Source organism: Pristiophorus japonicus, chromosome 13 (genome assembly GCF_044704955.1).
Source record: "Pristiophorus japonicus isolate sPriJap1 chromosome 13, sPriJap1.hap1, whole genome shotgun sequence".
Lineage (NCBI taxonomy): Eukaryota > Metazoa > Chordata > Chondrichthyes > Pristiophoridae > Pristiophorus > Pristiophorus japonicus.
In genome coordinates this window covers 139,091,640-139,109,369 of record NC_091989.1, presented here as the reverse complement: position 1 = coordinate 139,109,369, position 17,730 = coordinate 139,091,640, and the positions used below count along the sequence as shown (strand labels likewise).

The 17,730-nt window shown below is 41.6% G+C and overlaps 1 protein-coding gene across 1 annotated transcript; it reads right to left on the bottom strand.

Moving 5' to 3' along the window:
* Window positions 1-1,251: 1,251 nt before the first annotated feature.
* c13h16orf87 (chromosome 13 C16orf87 homolog) lies at window positions 1,252-16,850 on the bottom strand. Its single transcript, XM_070896945.1, has 4 exons — window positions 16,632-16,850; window positions 15,307-15,406; window positions 4,504-4,686; window positions 1,252-2,105 (listed from the first exon to the last, which is right to left on the bottom strand). Exons 1-4 carry the CDS (start codon window positions 16,698-16,700, stop codon window positions 1,987-1,989), a joined length of 471 nt encoding a protein of 156 aa, XP_070753046.1. The 5' UTR covers window positions 16,701-16,850; the 3' UTR covers window positions 1,252-1,986.
* Between the last annotated feature and the right edge of the window lie 880 nt (window positions 16,851-17,730).

Genomic DNA, 17,730 nt, shown 5'->3' with positions numbered 1-17,730 from the left:
TGAAATCCTCCACAAAGTGAAATACACCCCAATAAAACCCACAGTTCACAACAATACAAATCAAATATTCCATTTAAGTAGTTCCTCCAATGATTCAAGGGTTAAAAACCTGTTGGAATACTGAGGCATACAGACCAATTAAATCCAGGTGTGATTCATCATCTCTAAGTGAGCCAATCACAGCCCAAGTAGCAACAATGCTGCTGGTTAGAGAAGAACAAAAAAAAATCTGGGTTTCCTTCTCCTGAACATATTCAGTGACCCCTGCTGGAGACTATGTATATGTGGATCTCTTAGAAGGGCAGCATTTTGCTCAGTTATGATGTCCCACAATTGAATCTGCTGCTGACACAAGGGACTGAGATTCAGATTCAAATTGCTCAGGTCTCACGCTGCTGGGGTGGGGGAGGGGAGGAGCAGTTGTCACTCATCCCGTTTCCTGCATTCCTGAATCCTAATCCAGATGAAAATCAGGGTCTCTGACTCAGAGGCAAAAGTCCTATCACTGAGCCAAGACTGGTAATATATAGGTGCAACGGAGTCTATGATGGGGTGAAAGTCATCTCTGGAAGGACTGGACTCTTCGGGCCAAATAACCGTATCTTATTCCATGCTTTATGTTCTCATCTGGAGTTGTTAAAAGTCAACAAGACACAGCACAAAATCACTCCAGAAACAACTACAAGATCAAATCTGCGCCACCTGATTCTCAAATCTCCTCAAGCACGAAGATCTAATTGCTCTCCTCCCCTTAAATTATAGGTTTGTAGGTCACAAAAATCAGCTTTGAAATGCAACTTGATCAAATTTTACAGTAATTTCTCTTTGTAGATTCCAGCTAAAACAGAAATATATCAATATACTCTCAACTATATATATACACACATAAAACACACACAACATTTATACAATTTATGAAGCAAAAATAACAGATTTGTGATACCATCTCATTTGGGTGGGTCCTATTGCAACAAATATTATACCCATCACAGTCCCACCGCGTATCTATTTATCTCACCAGCAATACTCTCATGCCTATGATAAAAATGATAGGCTAAGACTCAAAAGTAAACATCTCCTTGAGGGAGGCTGAACATACGGCTCACAAGTGAAGCTTCCTATTTCAGTGCTCATGCCAATAGTCTATTTATCCCACACACTTATATTGTACATAAATGAATCTATTTATTACATAAGAAAGTTAAAAAGTTAATTATATGAAAATATCTCAAAATTCAGATCACATGTAAAACATTTCTGGACTTAATTAATTTATGTTAAACAGATGTCAAATTATATTAGTTAAAAATAATAATTCAAAATATACCATTTACACTGAAAATTGGAAATGGAACAAATTAGGTGTATGAAACTTAACACTTTTTATTGTAGTATTTTATGATCATTATTTGCAGTGTTTAGACTAATTACACAGACCAGAATAGAGAATACCTGTATGCACTCAATGTCATAAATAAGGTAAAATACAGAACGAAATGTGCATCTGGATCAGGAATTAACCGTTTCTAGGTCCTTCCAAATACACCAGAGGGAAAGCTTTCATTCCCTTCCTTCCCTGGCTTAACGTGTTCTTGTGCTGAAGTTGATTGGGGAAGTAAGTGTTTCACACACTTTTTCCTGTTTCTTCTTTCAATTGATCGACCTACATTACTTCTCTTTGTTCAACATAGCATAATTATTTCTGTACAAACAAAATATCTGAGATTGGAATTTAAAGAAAGAATTGTATTCTTCCACTTTGGTGTACAAATTCAAGCCACTGCTTGTCCACATCCATGGCCTCAAAGAGTTTTGCTGTTAGAAACAGTCACCTGACAATTCCACAGGGTAAAGGAGTCTGACTGCAAGATTCAGGCTTCCACAATAATGCTGGAAAATGTCACAGTACGAGGTCCATATTGGTGAAACAAACTGTGCAAGAGTTGAGTCCTGAGTTGTGGTTGCATCTCATTGTAGCGTGCTTTGTCAAAGAATTAATTTTTGATTGATAATTTTTCTGTTTATTTCTGCCAGTGCCACTGAAAATACAAAGGCCCTTTCATCTGAAAGACTGGCATATACATCAACTTCCTTTTCTTGCCTTTCTATAAAACAAAAAGTAAGTACAGTAAATAATGATCAAGTCCAAAGAAATGCAGTTTCTCCAACAATCTAAATCTTACACATCAACTTCATCATCTAACCCCACCTTCCAAATTAATAACCAGACTGTCAGAGCACAAAACACTTCCATCAACTACTGTGCGGAGAAAAGGCAGCCAATTGTGAATTCAATCAGTGTGGGAACTTTCTAAATAACTGCTCTCTTTCTTTTCCATCTGTAGCTGAAAAAAGGTTCTCCAGTTTTAATAAAAGGAAATAAAAAAGCAAAAAGCAACCAGGACTAGTATGTGGTCAGGATTATACATTCTCTTGGCACCACTCAAGGAAAAACAATACTTTATGCAGTATTACACAATTCCAGGGTTTACACATTTATTATCACCAGTGGATTTCTGGGTTTGTTTGACTATGATGTTTTTTTCACACTTTAGCTACAAAGCTACCTCAACGTATCCAAGAGTTTGCGTTAAAGAATGACTAACGTTTGGCAACATAGGAGCTAGATGTTTTCTATTCTATTTGCATCTTTGTAAATGTCACTGCCCAGCTGAAATCCTGAACCTCCTTAGAATTTCATATAAACACCAATCAATTTTGAACTGAAAACATGCAAAGCCATTTTACGAATAAATACTATTTTTCTTTGTTAACCTCTTCACTGTTTATTTGTTAACCTCTTCACTGCTTTACTTAAGATTTCAGCTTGATATATTTTGGGCCAGTCTGTATGGCCAAAAGGAGGTGGCTCATTGTTAAATTTGTGCAAATAAGTCCGAGTGCGTCATGAAAGGTTCAGACAGAATAGGGAGTAAGCTTATTAAAAGCATTTACCTATATATATGCAGGTGCCTTTGGAGATAGTATTTATGCTAGTTCAATTGATTGAAAAAAATAAATTGGGTGAAGTCAACAACAGGGTGCTGGAGGTATTGACGGCATGCGGCTATTCTTCATCACCTGTTGAGAGAATGCCCAAAGAGCCATTATTTTTACATGGCTTCTCAACAACATCCTATGGATGTTCTGTCAGACACTGCTTGGCCCAGAGGTACGTATTCAAATTGTTTTATGGCAATGAGAAATGTATATCTTTTACTGCAAGTCTGTTTCTCAAAACGGATCAGTGGCCGTCACCATGCAGAGACCAATTCTCCACAGAGATAGAGCGGAGAAAGGTGAATGGCTGCAGAGTCGTCCTGGATCATTTCACAAAGATTGGATTTTTACAAACCCACTTATTAGAGAAAGGAATCCAAATGTAATTAGTTTCATTTGTTTCTATAAATACCAGATGTAGGACATTAAAAATGTTTTCAAATTTCTCAAAATCAATTATTCTTCATTTTTGTTGGAAGTGAAAAAGACTTTTTTTTTTAAAAAGTTAAAATTGAAATAAAGTACATACTTTCATTTTCACAGGAAACTGGTATATTCAGCAAAGGCAGTGAAAAAGTTAATTGTTAATACAATGACTTCCACACAAATCAAACTGCCAGAACACTTTCGACAGTTCTCACTGATAGGAGTGCAATTCAATACTTATTTTGGCAAAAACAACACACCAGGCAGCCTTGGATTAGTAGCAGCAAATTCTAATAAACAACAAAATTGTGTTTTGCCAATCTTCCAAAATTTGTAAGCTTTTACATCCAGTTCTCACCACTGCACATTATTAATTATTAAAAGGGTAAAGGTGAACCCCCTCAATTAGCAAATACAGAACTTACAGACCAAAAGTCTCAGATTTAATTTCTAGTTAGCCGATCATTGCCTGGGTAACAAAAGATGTGCTAGTGAGCCTCAAAACCCCTGCTAGAGTCAAAAATCAGCCACTCTGATTCTATCCAGTGACTCCTGCCAGAAAATGCATCTTTGTGGATGTCTGTAGACAGATCAGCTCGCCTCTGATGACTCTCATCCTCACCATTCACTTTACTTGCTGACACTCACTCTCTAGGTTCATTCGTGAATGAGAAAGGCACTGGGATGCAATTATTTCACATGAACCCATATCCCAGCATGAGTCAACCGCTTCCGAAAGGAGGAGGGCTAAACAAGAGCAAATTGGTTTGAAAAATACCATTCATAAAGGGGGAAATACTGTAGTTGTAACGACCCCCATTCCTCCTGCTCCACAAGATGCTGGGTTGGGTTATGATTCCAAGAACAGCACCAGTCCTCTGGTACCTACTGATTCTTCACACGAGAGTCTGGCAGAACCCAGTTAGCTTTTAATCCTTCTCTAGCCGAGGCCAATTGTAGCATGTCCACCATGGCTCAGCTGATGTACCCAACAACAAAGGATTGAACCTGGTCTGCAAAGCTTAATACCCCTCTCCCGCCCCCTCACCCAGCCCAGAATCACACAAGTATTTTCACCTTTCTCGTCATCGTGTTTTTTGCTCGGGGTGGTCTTAGGTCGTCCTCGTCGCCGCCGAATCTGCTCAGAATGGCTATCCGATCTGGAACGTTTCCTGTTTTCCAAGTCTTTGGTCAGAGGAGAATTTGCTTTCTCTCGCCGTGCCCTTTCTGTTCTCCTTCTTTTAGCTGCTGCCTTGTTGTCTTTCACAAAATAAAGGTTTGTTAAATCCTGTCAGACCCATTGTGTAGCAAATAGACTAATGTTTACGTTCCATTAAAACGGGGCACACAAGGTGACATTCAGTCACAGATATTAGCTCCAAGTCCTTTCTAGAGCTGCCCAATTATCATCAATCTGGATCCCTCTGCCCATACCATGGTTGTGGCAATAAATATTTGAAGCTAGCTGCTTCAAACTCCCTTTAGGGTTTCATAATCTGGGTTTAAATTTCAAAATCTAGATTAGAATCTCACTCACCATAATCTTGTTAAAACAAGACTATAAAAGGAAGGAAGGAGATTTAAGAAGACTAAAGATATGATTATTTGAACCCTGCAGATTTTTGGACCATTCCCAAATAAGTCAAATTTTAAATGATTGATTAATACTGCCCTGCCCTTTTGGATGATATATATTTAGCAAAGTGGTTTCACGACAGTAATTTAAAAATACCATATATATTAATCTGTATATATTAAAAATGACATCTATGCACATTTCTTGTCATCTTTTCCATTATAAATGCCTTTGTTTACATCTATAATGGAAACTGCCTTTATAAACTTGTCACATTGTAACTACCACCTTCCATTAATGGAGGTATTGCAGCACTAACACTGGCAGGAGGTTATAACTACAACACGAGAAGCTACCTAGGCATTTTCCATTAGACACAGAAATTTATAATGGAAATAACGTGACTGAATAATGTCTGCACATCCTGGTCCAGTTACACCTGTCCTCTAACTTCACTTCATTTGAAGACAACACTTAGTCATGACTCATGTGCTACACCTTGGGAGCTCACCTTCTGCACTAAAATTATGTTAACTTCCCAGAAGCATATCTGTGCTCAAATCAAACTCAGCAATAACAAGGTTTACCCAAGCATGCAACTGAACAGTCCTGCATGATATCCAAAAAGGGCTAATTTGCCACCATAAGGAGTTTAGAGGAACCACAAAGAAATCCTAACAAGAGTTCCTGGTGAAGCACAACTGCCCAGGAGAGTTGAGTAGTGTCTTAGGTTTCTACATGGCAAACAAGTTATATTTAGCATTCAACGTGATTTAGCTCACCCAAGTAAACACCATTAAAAAAGAACTACACGTGTCATTGTATATAGTTCTCTAAGGAACATCTGAAGGCAGCAATACTCCATGCTACAAATAACGGTGAACAATGCAAAGGACAGGTTACTATAGAATGTAATGTCATCCAGATTATAAAAAGAAAAAAGAAAGTCGTCTTAAATCGCTTTACAGCCAATGAAGTACTTTTGCAGTGTTGTCACTGTTGTAATGTGGGAAACACGGAAGACAATCTGCGCACAGCAAGCTCCCACAAACAGCAATGTGATAATGACCAGATAATCTGTTTTTGTTATGTTGATTGAGGGTTAAATATTGGCCAGGACACCGGGGATAACTCCCTTGCTCTTCTTTGACATAGTGCCATGAGATCTTTTACATCCACCTGAGAGAGAGCAGATGGGGCCTCGGTTTAGAAACATAGAAACATAGAAAATAGGTGCAGGAGCAAGCCATTCAGCCCTTCTAGCCTGCACCGCCATTCAATGAGTTCATGGCTGAACATGAAACTTCAGTACCCACTTCCTGCTTTCACGCCATACCCCTTGATCCCCCGAGTAGTAAGGACTTCATCTAACTCCCTTTTGAATATATTTAGTGAATTGGCCTCAACTACTTCCTGTGGTAGAGAATTCCACAGGTTCACCACTCTCTGGGTGAAGAAGTTTCTCCTTATCTCGGTCCTAAATGGCTTACCCCTTATCCTTAGACTGTGACCCCTGGTTCTGGACTTCCCCAACATTGGGAACATTCTTCCTGCATCCAACCTGTCCAAACCCATCAGAATTTTAAACGTTTCTATGAGGTCCCCTCTCACTCTTCTGAACTCCAGTGAATACAAGCCCAGTTGATCCAGTCTTTCTTGATAGGTCAGTCCCACCATCCCGGGAATCAGTCTGGTGAATCTTCGCTGCACTCCCTCAATAGCAAGTATGTCCTTCCTCAAGTTAGGAGACCAAAACTGTACACAATACTCCAGGTGTGGCCTCACCAAGGCCCTGTACAACTGTAGCAACACCTCCCTGCCCCTGTACTCAAATCCCCTCGCTATGAAGGCCAACATGCCATTTGCTTTCTTAACCGCCTGCTGTACCTGCATGCCAACCTTCAATGACTGATGTACCATGACACCCAGGTCTCGTTGCACCTTCCCTTTTCCTAATCTGTCACCATTCAGATAATAGTCTGTCTCTCTGTTTTTACCACCAAAATGGATAACCTCACATTTATCCACATTATACTTCATCTGCCACGCATTTGCCCACTCACCTAACCTATCCAAGTCACTCTGTAGCCTCATAGCATCCTCCTCGCAGCTCACACTGCCACCCAACTTAGTGTCATCCGCAAATTTGGAGATACTACATTTAATCCCCTCGTCTAAATCATTAATGTACAATGTAAACAGCTGGGGCCCCAGCACAGAACCCTGCGGTACCCCACTAGTCACTGCCTGCCATTCCGAAAAGTACCCATTTACTCCTACTCTTTGCTTCCTATCTGACAACCAGTTCTCAATCCACGTCAGCACACTACCCCCAATCCCATGTGCTTTAACTTTGCACATTAATCTCCTGTGTGGGACCTTGTCGAAAGCCTTCTGAAAGTCCAAATATACCACATCAACTGGTACTCCTTTGTCCACTTTATTGGAAACATCCTCAAAAAATTCCAGAAGATTTGTCAAGCATGATCTCCCTTTCACAAATCCATGCTGACTTGGACCTATCATGTCACCATTTTCCAAATGCGCTGCTATGACATCCTTAATAATTGATTCCATCATTTTACCCACTACTGAGGTCAGGCTGACCGGTCTATAATTCCCTGCTTTCTCTCTCCCTCCTTTTTTAAAAAGTGGGGTTACATTGGCTACCCTCCACTCGATCGGAACTGATCCAGAGTCAATGGAATGTTGGAAAATGACTGTCAATGCATCCGCTATTTCCAAGGCCACCTCCTTAAGTACTCTGGGATGCAGTCCATCAGGCCCTGGGGATTTATCGGCCTTCAATCCCATCAATTTCCCCAACACAATTTCCCGACTAATAAAGATTTCCCTCAGTTCCTCCTCCTTAATAGACCCTCTGACCACTTTTATATCCGGAAGGTTGTTTGTGTCCTCCTTAGTGAATACTGAACCAAAGTACTTGTTCAATTGGTCTGCCATTTCTTTGTTCCCCGTTATGACTTCCCCTGATTCTGACTGCAGGGGACCTACGTTTGTCTTTACTAACCTTTTTCTCTTTACATACCTATAGAAACTTTTGCAATCCGCCTTAATGTTCCCTGCAAGCTTCTTCTCGTACTCCATTTTCCCTGCCCTAATCAAACCCTTTGTCCTCCTCTGCTGAGTTCTAAATTTCTCCCAGTCCCCAGGTTCGCTGCTATTTCTGGCCAATTTGTATGCCATTTCCTTGGCTTTAATACTATCCCTGATTTCCCTAGATAGCCACGGTTGAGCCACCTTCCCTTTTTTATTTTTACGCCAGACAGGAATGTACAATTGTTGTAATTCATCCATGCGGTCTCTAAATGTCTGCCATTGCCCATCCACAGTCAACCCCTTAAGTATCATTAGCCAATCTATCTTAGCCAATTCATGCCTCATACCTTCAAAGTTACCCTTCTTTAAGTTCTGGACCATGGTCTCTGAATTAACTGTTTCATTCTCCATCCTAATGCAGAATTCCACCATATTATGGTCACTCTTCCCCAAGGGGCCTCGCACAATGAGATTGCTAATTAATCCTCTCTCATTACACAACACCCAGTCTAAGATGGCCTCCCCCCTAGTTGGTTCCTCGACATATTGGTCTAGAAAACCATCCCTTATGCACTCCAGGAAATCCTCCTCCACCGTATTGCTTCCAGTTTGGCTAGCCCAATCTATGTGCATATTAAAGTCACCCATTATAACTGCTGCACCTTTATTGCATGCACTCCTAATTTCCTGTTTGATGCCCTCCCCAACATCACTACTACTGTTTGGAGGTCTGTACACAACTCCCACTAACGATTTTTGCCCTTTAGTGTTCTGTTTAACGTCTCATCCGAAAGACAGCACCTCCGACAGTGCAGCACTCCCTCAACAATGCAGTGTCAGCTTATATTTATGTGCTCAAGTCCCTTGAACCCACAACCTTCTGACTCAGAGGCGAGTGTGCTACCCACTGAGCCACAGCTGACACTATTCAATTAACATATCTTCTAAATACAGATACACAAAAGTATCTGCTGTGCATTCACAAATAGAATGAATCAAACCAATACAGTAAAAGCACATAACAATTTGCAATTGGCCAAAGACACTTAAGGATGCATGTGTCATATCTTGTTGCACATAATGCAACTAATCCGCAATACCAAGCGATAATAAAATGTTTCCTTGCTGTCAGTGAGGAATAGGCAAATAGGCATATTTTTTATCTCCAATTGAAAGGATTTGAGAGAGGATGGCAGTAATAATGAAGAATGGGGCTCAAAAGAAAAGCAGCAGCCAAGACCATATCGATCAATACGATTGTCTGGTTGAGGGCCCAGATACCAGCACACAACCAACAATGTTCAAACCAGAGGCAGGGCTATACGTCTATCCTCCCAGTTCATCATTAGTAACTAATCTCATCGAGATCAATGTGGGTCTTTCTGGCATAAATCGTAATCTTGGAACAATTAATAGATAGTAATGACTATTGTGTTGAACAGGTATGAAGCAATTGGCCAAGTAGGTATAATGTTCTTGACATTACCCAATGGAGACCACTCATCACTTGGTAAACACCTTGTTCTGTAATATCATACCACTATCCAGGTTATTTGTCAAAGGTCACCTGATGACTTTCAATAAAGATGGAATTTCTGGATGCATCGCACTAAAACAAGGGCATCATCAGAGGCTACCAAAGAAAATCACGTTAAATTTACATCCTTCTGATCCAAGTAACGAAATTTAGAAAATGATCAGCTCTTAGATCATCCTCTGTGCCTTTCTGATCAAACATGCATCAGCTACACAGTTTATGGCAACCTCAGCCCTTCTGCTGAAATCTTCATTCATGCCTTTGTCATCTGCAGACTGGCCTGACCATAAAATATAAAAGTCGAGCTGTAATGGTGAATATATATAAATATATAAATCGGTAGCAAGACCATCGGAAACATGGTGGTGAAACAGGGGCACTTCCAAAGAAGAAACAAAGGATGGAGAGAGGAAAAGCTGGTGAATAATTGAATTCACTTCACCCTCTTCCACTTCCTAGCATTGAGGTATGGCAGTATAGTGGCTACGCTACTGAAATAGCAACCCAGGGACCATCAATTCAAATCCCACCATGGCAAGGTTGTGGTCTATCACTCGATAAAATGTGCATGTGTGCAGTTCAAGGCACTACACAAACAGGAAGGATGTTGAGGTACGAGAGAGGAGACAGCACAGGTTCACTAGGATAAAGCCTGGTATGAGGAAGTGCAAATACAAAGAAGGATTTGAAAAATTAAAGCTGTTTTTGTTAGAACAAAGGAGATTAAGGAGTGATTTGATAGAGGTGTTTAAGTTATGAAGGGATGGGACAGAGTAGATAGAAGCAAGCTGTTTCCAGTGATTGAGGGGGTCTAGAACAGGGGCACATTGATACAAGATTAAAGGTGAGAAAATTAGGACAAAGAGCAGGAGAAACTTTTTCTTTTACAGGGTTGTGAAACTGTGGAATGCACTGCCAGACTTACTCATTGAAGCAGAAACTGTGCCAACATTTAAGAATAGGGTACATAGTTGGTTGAAGGAAAGTAGAATAAAACGGATATGGGAACAGAGTGGGCACATAGGATTAGAATTACCGTTTGTGTGACAGATAAACAACAACAGGGGCTGATTGGGCCAAACGGCCTGTTTCCGTGTTCTAATGTCCATGTAATTCTATGTATTTTCAGACTTTAATGAAGCATCTCAATGTTTTTTGTAAGCCTTGCTACACTGATTTAAGGAGAGCAGTTCTGTACCAGCCTTTCATTATCATCCTCCCCCATTTACATTTACACCTGGCACTGTAGTGCACCAGGCACCAGACAGCTGTAGAACTGGAAATGAGTCTCTACTGCCACCCGAACAAAGCAAATTAGAATGTTTGCATTCCGCTGTGTAGCTGATCAGTCCTGTGCGACACCTGCCTTACTTTCCATTCATGACCAGAGAGAAGGAGCGCAGAAGATAAAGAGAACCAGTATGCGACTGAGCAATGAGGAAGAAAGTCTTGCATTTATATAGTGCTTTTCACAATCACTGGCCGTCTCAAAGCGTTTCACCTCCAATGAAGTACTTTTTGAAGTGCAGTCACTGTTGTAATGTAGGAAACGTGGCAGCCAATTTGCACACAAGCAAGTTCCCACAAACAGCAATGTGATAATGACCAGATAATCTGGGGTTTATTTGTTATGTTGATTGAGGGATAAATATTGGCCACTACACCGGGGATAACTCTCCTGCTCTTCTTCGAAATAGTGCCATGGGATCTTTTATGTCCACTTGAGAGAGCAGACGGGACCTCGGTTTAATGTCTCAGCCGAAAGACGGCACCTACGACAGCACTCCCTCAGCACAGCACGAGTGTCAGCCTAGAGTTTTTTGTGCTCAAGTCTCTGGAGTGGGACGTGAACCCACAACCTTCTGACTCAGAGGCGAGTGTGCTACCCACTGAGCCACAGCTGAAGAGAAAACAGCTCATCACTGCAAGATGCACTTTATTGTGGAGATGCAAAACAATATTTTTTTTTTTAAAAAGGGAAAAAAAACTAGTTACTTAATGATGTGCACATCTAACCTGGAACTGAAACTTAATACCACTTCTCAGTTTGCAAAGTTCCATGATCAGACAACGAAACTCTTGAGTGAGCTAGACTTAAAACAATTACAATTTCTGACCTTAAATGGACAGGCCACTTAGAGCATTGCTCCATCTCAGCACAAGAATAATACATACCGCATTACATGGCATAATTTTTATACAGGTCATCATCCAATTTACCACAAGCAATACTAGATTTTTAAAAAGTCAGTGTGCACACAACATACATCATACTGCAAACATACTTTTGTTACAGGTACAAAGTAATCTTAAAGGGGTAAAAAAATAAGTAGCTTGCTACTTAGCGCTGAATGCACTGACCTGAAACTGAAACTGACTAGCACTTTACAACTTGTAAACATTCCCTGACAAAATAACTTGCATTAAAAAGCATCTTTAATGTAAACAATGTCCCATGGTGCTTCACAGAAGTGTAATCAGACAAAAATGGACACCGAGCCAAAGGAGCTATTAGGAGGGGTGACTACAAACTTGCTCAAATAGGTAGGTTTGAAGGAGGCTCTTAAAGGACATACATCAGGATGAGAATTTTAAATTGCTGGTGTTTGGGATCCAGGAGCCAATCAGATCAGTGAGCGCATGATTGATGGGTGAGCAAGACTATGTGCAGAATACAATATGGGCAGAAGGGTTTTGGATCTGCTGAAGTTTATGGAAGGTGGATCCTGGGAGGCTCATTGGAAGATTGGAATAGCTGAGTCTGGAGATGATAAAGGCATGGATGAGGGTTTCAACAGCAGATGCACTGAGGCAGGGTGTAGGTCAGAAGTAGGTGGTCTTTGTGACAGAGAGAATATGTGGTCGTAAACTCAACTCGCAGTCAAATAGCATGGCTCAACCTGAGATAGTGGCTGAAGAGAGAGAAGGAAAACGTGGCAAGGGTTTGGAGATTGTGGTGGAAGCCAAAGATGATGGATTTGATCATTCCAATGTTTGACTGGAGTTAATTGTGTCTGATCCAGGACTGAATGTTGGACAAGTCATCATAGGCAGTCCCTCGAGCCGAGGATGACTTGCTTCCACGCCAAAAAGTTCACAGGTGTTTCAACGAAGGACCTAATATTCAAGATCCCGAACTAAATCTTGAAGGGTGGAAGATGCCTCTGCGTGGATTTTTTTAACGTGTGGTGGCCGTTGCACAGCAGCCACCACACGGGCTTGACAGAGCTAGGTCTCGGTTCAGTGGCAAGGGTTACCCAAGATGACTGGAGACCTATTCTGCTGCGCGGACCTAGTGCACACACATATCACGGTGTGGGTTGGCCCATGCTACCCCTGGGCCCTCTCCTCTTCTGGGCCCCGAACTCTCACCTCTCCTGGGCCCCGATCACATCCCTCTACAATCTCTCGTCGCTCCTTCGCCCCGTCCTTTATTTATCTGCTCCGTCGCCCTGATATTTATCCTTCAATCAACATAACAAAAAAAACAGATTATCTGGTCATTATCACATTGCTGTTTGTGGGAGCTTGCTGTGCGCAAGTTGGCTGCTGCGTTTCCCACATTACAACAGTGACTACACTCCAAAAATACTTCATTGGCTGTAAAGTGCTTTCAGACGTCCGTTGGTCATGAAAGGCACTATATAAATGTAAGTTTTTCTTTTTATGATCTTATTAAGTGGCGGAGCAGGCTCGAAGAGGCCGAATGGCCTACTCCTGCTCCTGCTCCTATTTCTTATGTGGAGAGGCAAGGGAAGGAGCTGCCCACCGAGCCACAGGCTGACACAATGCGAAACTCCCACCGCAGATGTGGCAGGGCTGGGCCTGGGAGCAGCTGCTGATGTTGCAGCATTTGGGTGTCACTGCCCCGGGCCTACACACCCGGCTTGGCGTGGTCTCCCCGGCCCCCCTTACCATCTCCAATCCGCCGCCCTGCTCCAGACAAGTAGTCTGACAACAGAGGCAGTGAAGCAGTTGAGAGAGGTTGTGAGGTGGTAAATCTAGGCGTCATCAGTGTATATATGGAAGCTGACCCATTGTGTGTGAATGATGTCACCAAGGGGCGAATGTAGACGAGGCAACAACTGAACAGTGAGTGACCAAGTTTGTGCTTACTTAACAATTGGACTTAGTTGCCTTAAAGATACACAGTTTCCCTCAGTAGGATAATTGCCCTGAATTCATGGTCAGTATGATGGTGTGCTCTCAGAGTATACCAGTGTACTCTTAAGAGTATGCCGTCATATCGCCTTTGAAATTGACCACAAATTCAGGATTTCCACATGCACGTGGTAAATCCCGAACTTGCGATCTGTCAAATTCCAATTAGGCAGATGGTCCGCTGCGGTTTTCAAGTCGGCATTCAAATGATGTGCTGGCGAAAAGTTGGGCTAATTGCCCATTAATTATCCCGATAATTTTTACGGCTGGTGCAAACAGGCGCAGGAGCCTGTGCGCGGCGTAAGGGGGGGTGAAAAAATGTTATGCTACAGCCCACAAAAAGCATCAGAATTGAGTTTTATGTTCTTATCCAGAGGCCAGAAATATTTAACTATCTGCTAAAGTGTGCTAAAGTAGGATTACATAGAATATACAACACTGACATAGGCCATTCGACCCAACCAGTCCACACCAACGTTTATGCTCCACTCAAGCTTGCTCCTGATCAGTATTAATAATAACCTGAATATCTATGTATTTAGGTTAAACTATACAAATCAAAATAACTTCAATTTACCGTGTTAGGTAAAACTTCTGACATGTTTGTCTTACCAAACCTTTTTACTTAAAATGTGTTGTTTTTTTTTAAAATAGTCAGCAATTAACAAAATGTATATAATTTGCATTTACTAATTCACAATGCACATTAAGTGAAAATATGAATATTTAATATAATGACGAAAATCATGCATACCCACAAACTAAGGAAAGGTTCTTCAACAATCAATTAGGGACAGTGGGGGCAATTTGATGGACTTTCTGCAATGCTTAATGCTGTCCCATCGGAGGTTTCTGTTTCTTGATTGGCTAAGAGTCAGGAAGTGAAAGGAGCACCGTCCCACGTGATCCCAGGTCCGCTTACACACAACGATGGGATCCGTGGGCCACTACGCTGCGGCAACTCTGCAACGTTTCAAAGTAACTTCTCGAAGGGGGTTTGCAGCAGGTATGTCGGTGTTTGACGGTTTACCCCTTAGCTATGCCGCCGACCGCAAATTCAGGGCCAATACATTCTTCATTACATGCTATATTACTCCCACCGTTATGAGACAGAGAATCATGCATGAGCAACACTACAGGAGATCCACTAGTAATATAATAGCTAGAGATGCAAAACAATCATAAAATGCTGGGCACTTCTAACTCATAGTTGGAAACTGACAAACGTGGTCCAATTTGCCAAGTTCCCTAATCAAACAATAATTAAACTAAATGTCTAGTTACTCAACAATTAGACTCAGGGGTCTTAAAGAAGGACAGCTGCACCTTACTGGCAGAACGACACATTGTGCTTTCATAAAACCTTTGCTAAAGGTTTCTGTCCAGTTGTGTTTCTACAGCCAATATAACAGAACAACTAAAACAAACAGATACCAATTTGTAATCTAACGATGGATGATACATTTGTATTGCTTACTCATTTCTCTGCTCCCCACCACATACAGTTATTCTGCTCGGCAGGCTGTCAGGTTTTCTTATCATTTACCTAAATTAGGTGGCGGTGATTTCTCAGACTGCTTAGCATTCAGTAATCTTCTACTTATAAAAATGAATCCACAAGGGCATGATTTACAGGCAACAGGAATCTGAAAAATTAAACAGTTGAAATTAGATGACGTTTTTCTGCAGTCCAGCTCAGTAAACATTTTAATCACAAGGGATACGATTACGTTCACATGTGTAGACGTTTTTCTATATTGAAAAAATATTTTTAATCGCATCCACCGCAAACCGATAAACCACTCGAAATGATTGTAAATTCTGGAAAATGTTTAATATCCAACTCACACTAAAAGGATTACGTACCACCGATTCATTAAAAAAATTATTCGTAATGTTAGAAAAAATATATACTAGGCAAGGCAGTTTGCCAAGAATGCAGTCTTTTGTATTTTCCTTCTGAAGACGAACTGACATTATGCAAATATTTCTAAGCATTGCCGTCCGTCCTACTTGAAACAATTACTGTAAACCGCCTCCATAATCAAACTATATTAAGCACATCGGGCTAAGAAGTAGAAATCCACAGGCAATTTATGTTCAATACAAATGGCTGCATGATTTGCAGCGTGAACTCAAAGCTCAAAAGGCAAATATGTATTTTGAAAGTCTAGGCGTAAACCCATGAATGTCTCCGTTGTGATTAAGCCTTTGGCAACTCGTCATCACTTTACTAGTATTCATGTTTGCGAGAACTGCCCGCATTGCATATGCCACATGATAACAACGATTAAATTATGCGTTCTAAAGAGGTCTGAAAATGTCTAATTTCCCCATTCAAAGTTTATTTACGACTGTGCCGAATAGGAGACTTGGAGCACGGCTATTTATCAACGTGGAAGTAATATGTAATTTTGCAAATGTGGTATTCGGCTGACGCCGAAACATTTTAATCACTTTCAGATGAAAGACATTTGCTCAAAGGCTCTATTTCAGTCATTTACAACCCAAATGCCATCCTTTTATTGTCTTACATCTCCAAATAGAATACGTGACCATTTCGTAGCAAAGACAAGGGGGGGGGGGGGGGGGGGAATCTGATATTATGCAATATTCCCCACGCCTAAAGCTTGCTGAAAGGTCCTAGAGAAATCCAAGGTGGAAATTTATTTTTCCAAAAAAAATTAAAATTCGTGTCAGTGGCGAGGTCACACCAATTGAAAATATTAGCCCAGTGTCTCTGAATGATGCTTCCAAAAGACAACCTCAATAATGCACCCTATCAACCCGCACAAAGAAAGGCTCGCTCCTCAGCCGGGATCGCGAAATGAACGTGAAATATACAAATATTTATAGTCTGATATATCCCACCTGTTGGTCACATTCCGGACATGCTTTCGTAGCCATTTTTGTAACTTTCTTCGCCTTATTTGCAGCCATTTTCCCGGTTTGATTGCGGGCTCTGATTCACAAGGGCTGTCTGTGATAAAAAGTTCGAGTGGAACTTCATTACAACTCCGGAGTAACAATGTATCCGGCTGCCATCGCCCGCGAGCCCAGCAGCGACCTGCGCGGCAACCCCCGCGCGCCCCCGGTCGCGGGCACGCGCGCGCCACGACGCTCGCGGGCACGCAACACCGCACATGTGCGTGCGCTCGCAGACTCGCAAACACAAACAGCTACCCGGAAGCATCCCTCACAGAATGGAATCAGAGAATGATACAGTGCAGGAGGCCATGGTGCTCATGTGCCTTTGCTTGCTCTCTGAAAGAGCTATCCAATTAGTCCCACTTCCCTGCCCTTCCCCCTGTAAATTGTTTTCCCCTTCAAATATTTATCCAATTCCCTTTTGAAAGTTACTGTTGAATCTGCCTCCATCACCTTTTCAGGCAGTGCATTCCCGATCACAACTGGCTGCGTTAAAAAAAAATCCTCGTGTCTTTTGCCAATTACCTTAAATCTATTGTCATGTATTCAACCAGCATTGTAACCCATATATAATCTGACCTAAGTTGTACACTGTGAGAACAATGACCACTAGGTGGTGAACTTATGGGAGACACTCCTAACCTGGACCTTCAGATATAAAAGGGCAAGCTCCACCCACTTCCATCACTTGAGTGCTATGGAATAAAGGACTGACCTCTCAAGCATGGGCCTCGTGTGCATTTATACTGTATAGTAAGGATATATCAATGGCGACCAGAAACTGGGATTTAAACCACGCGAACATGGCCACGAGCAGAACAGACGAGAGGTACTGTGTTAAGGAATGGTTGGGACAGAGATTCAACATTGTTAAAGCAGCACACAGTTCTCCAGGCAGACAAGGGCAGTCGGGCATGCCCCAACATGTAGTCGAATCCAGAAGGGGAGATCGACAGAGACAATGGCAAGCTGAACGGCGATTCAAGCCATTGCAAGGGACAATGTGGCCAGTAATGGGGCCATCAACACCTGTTAATGGTGC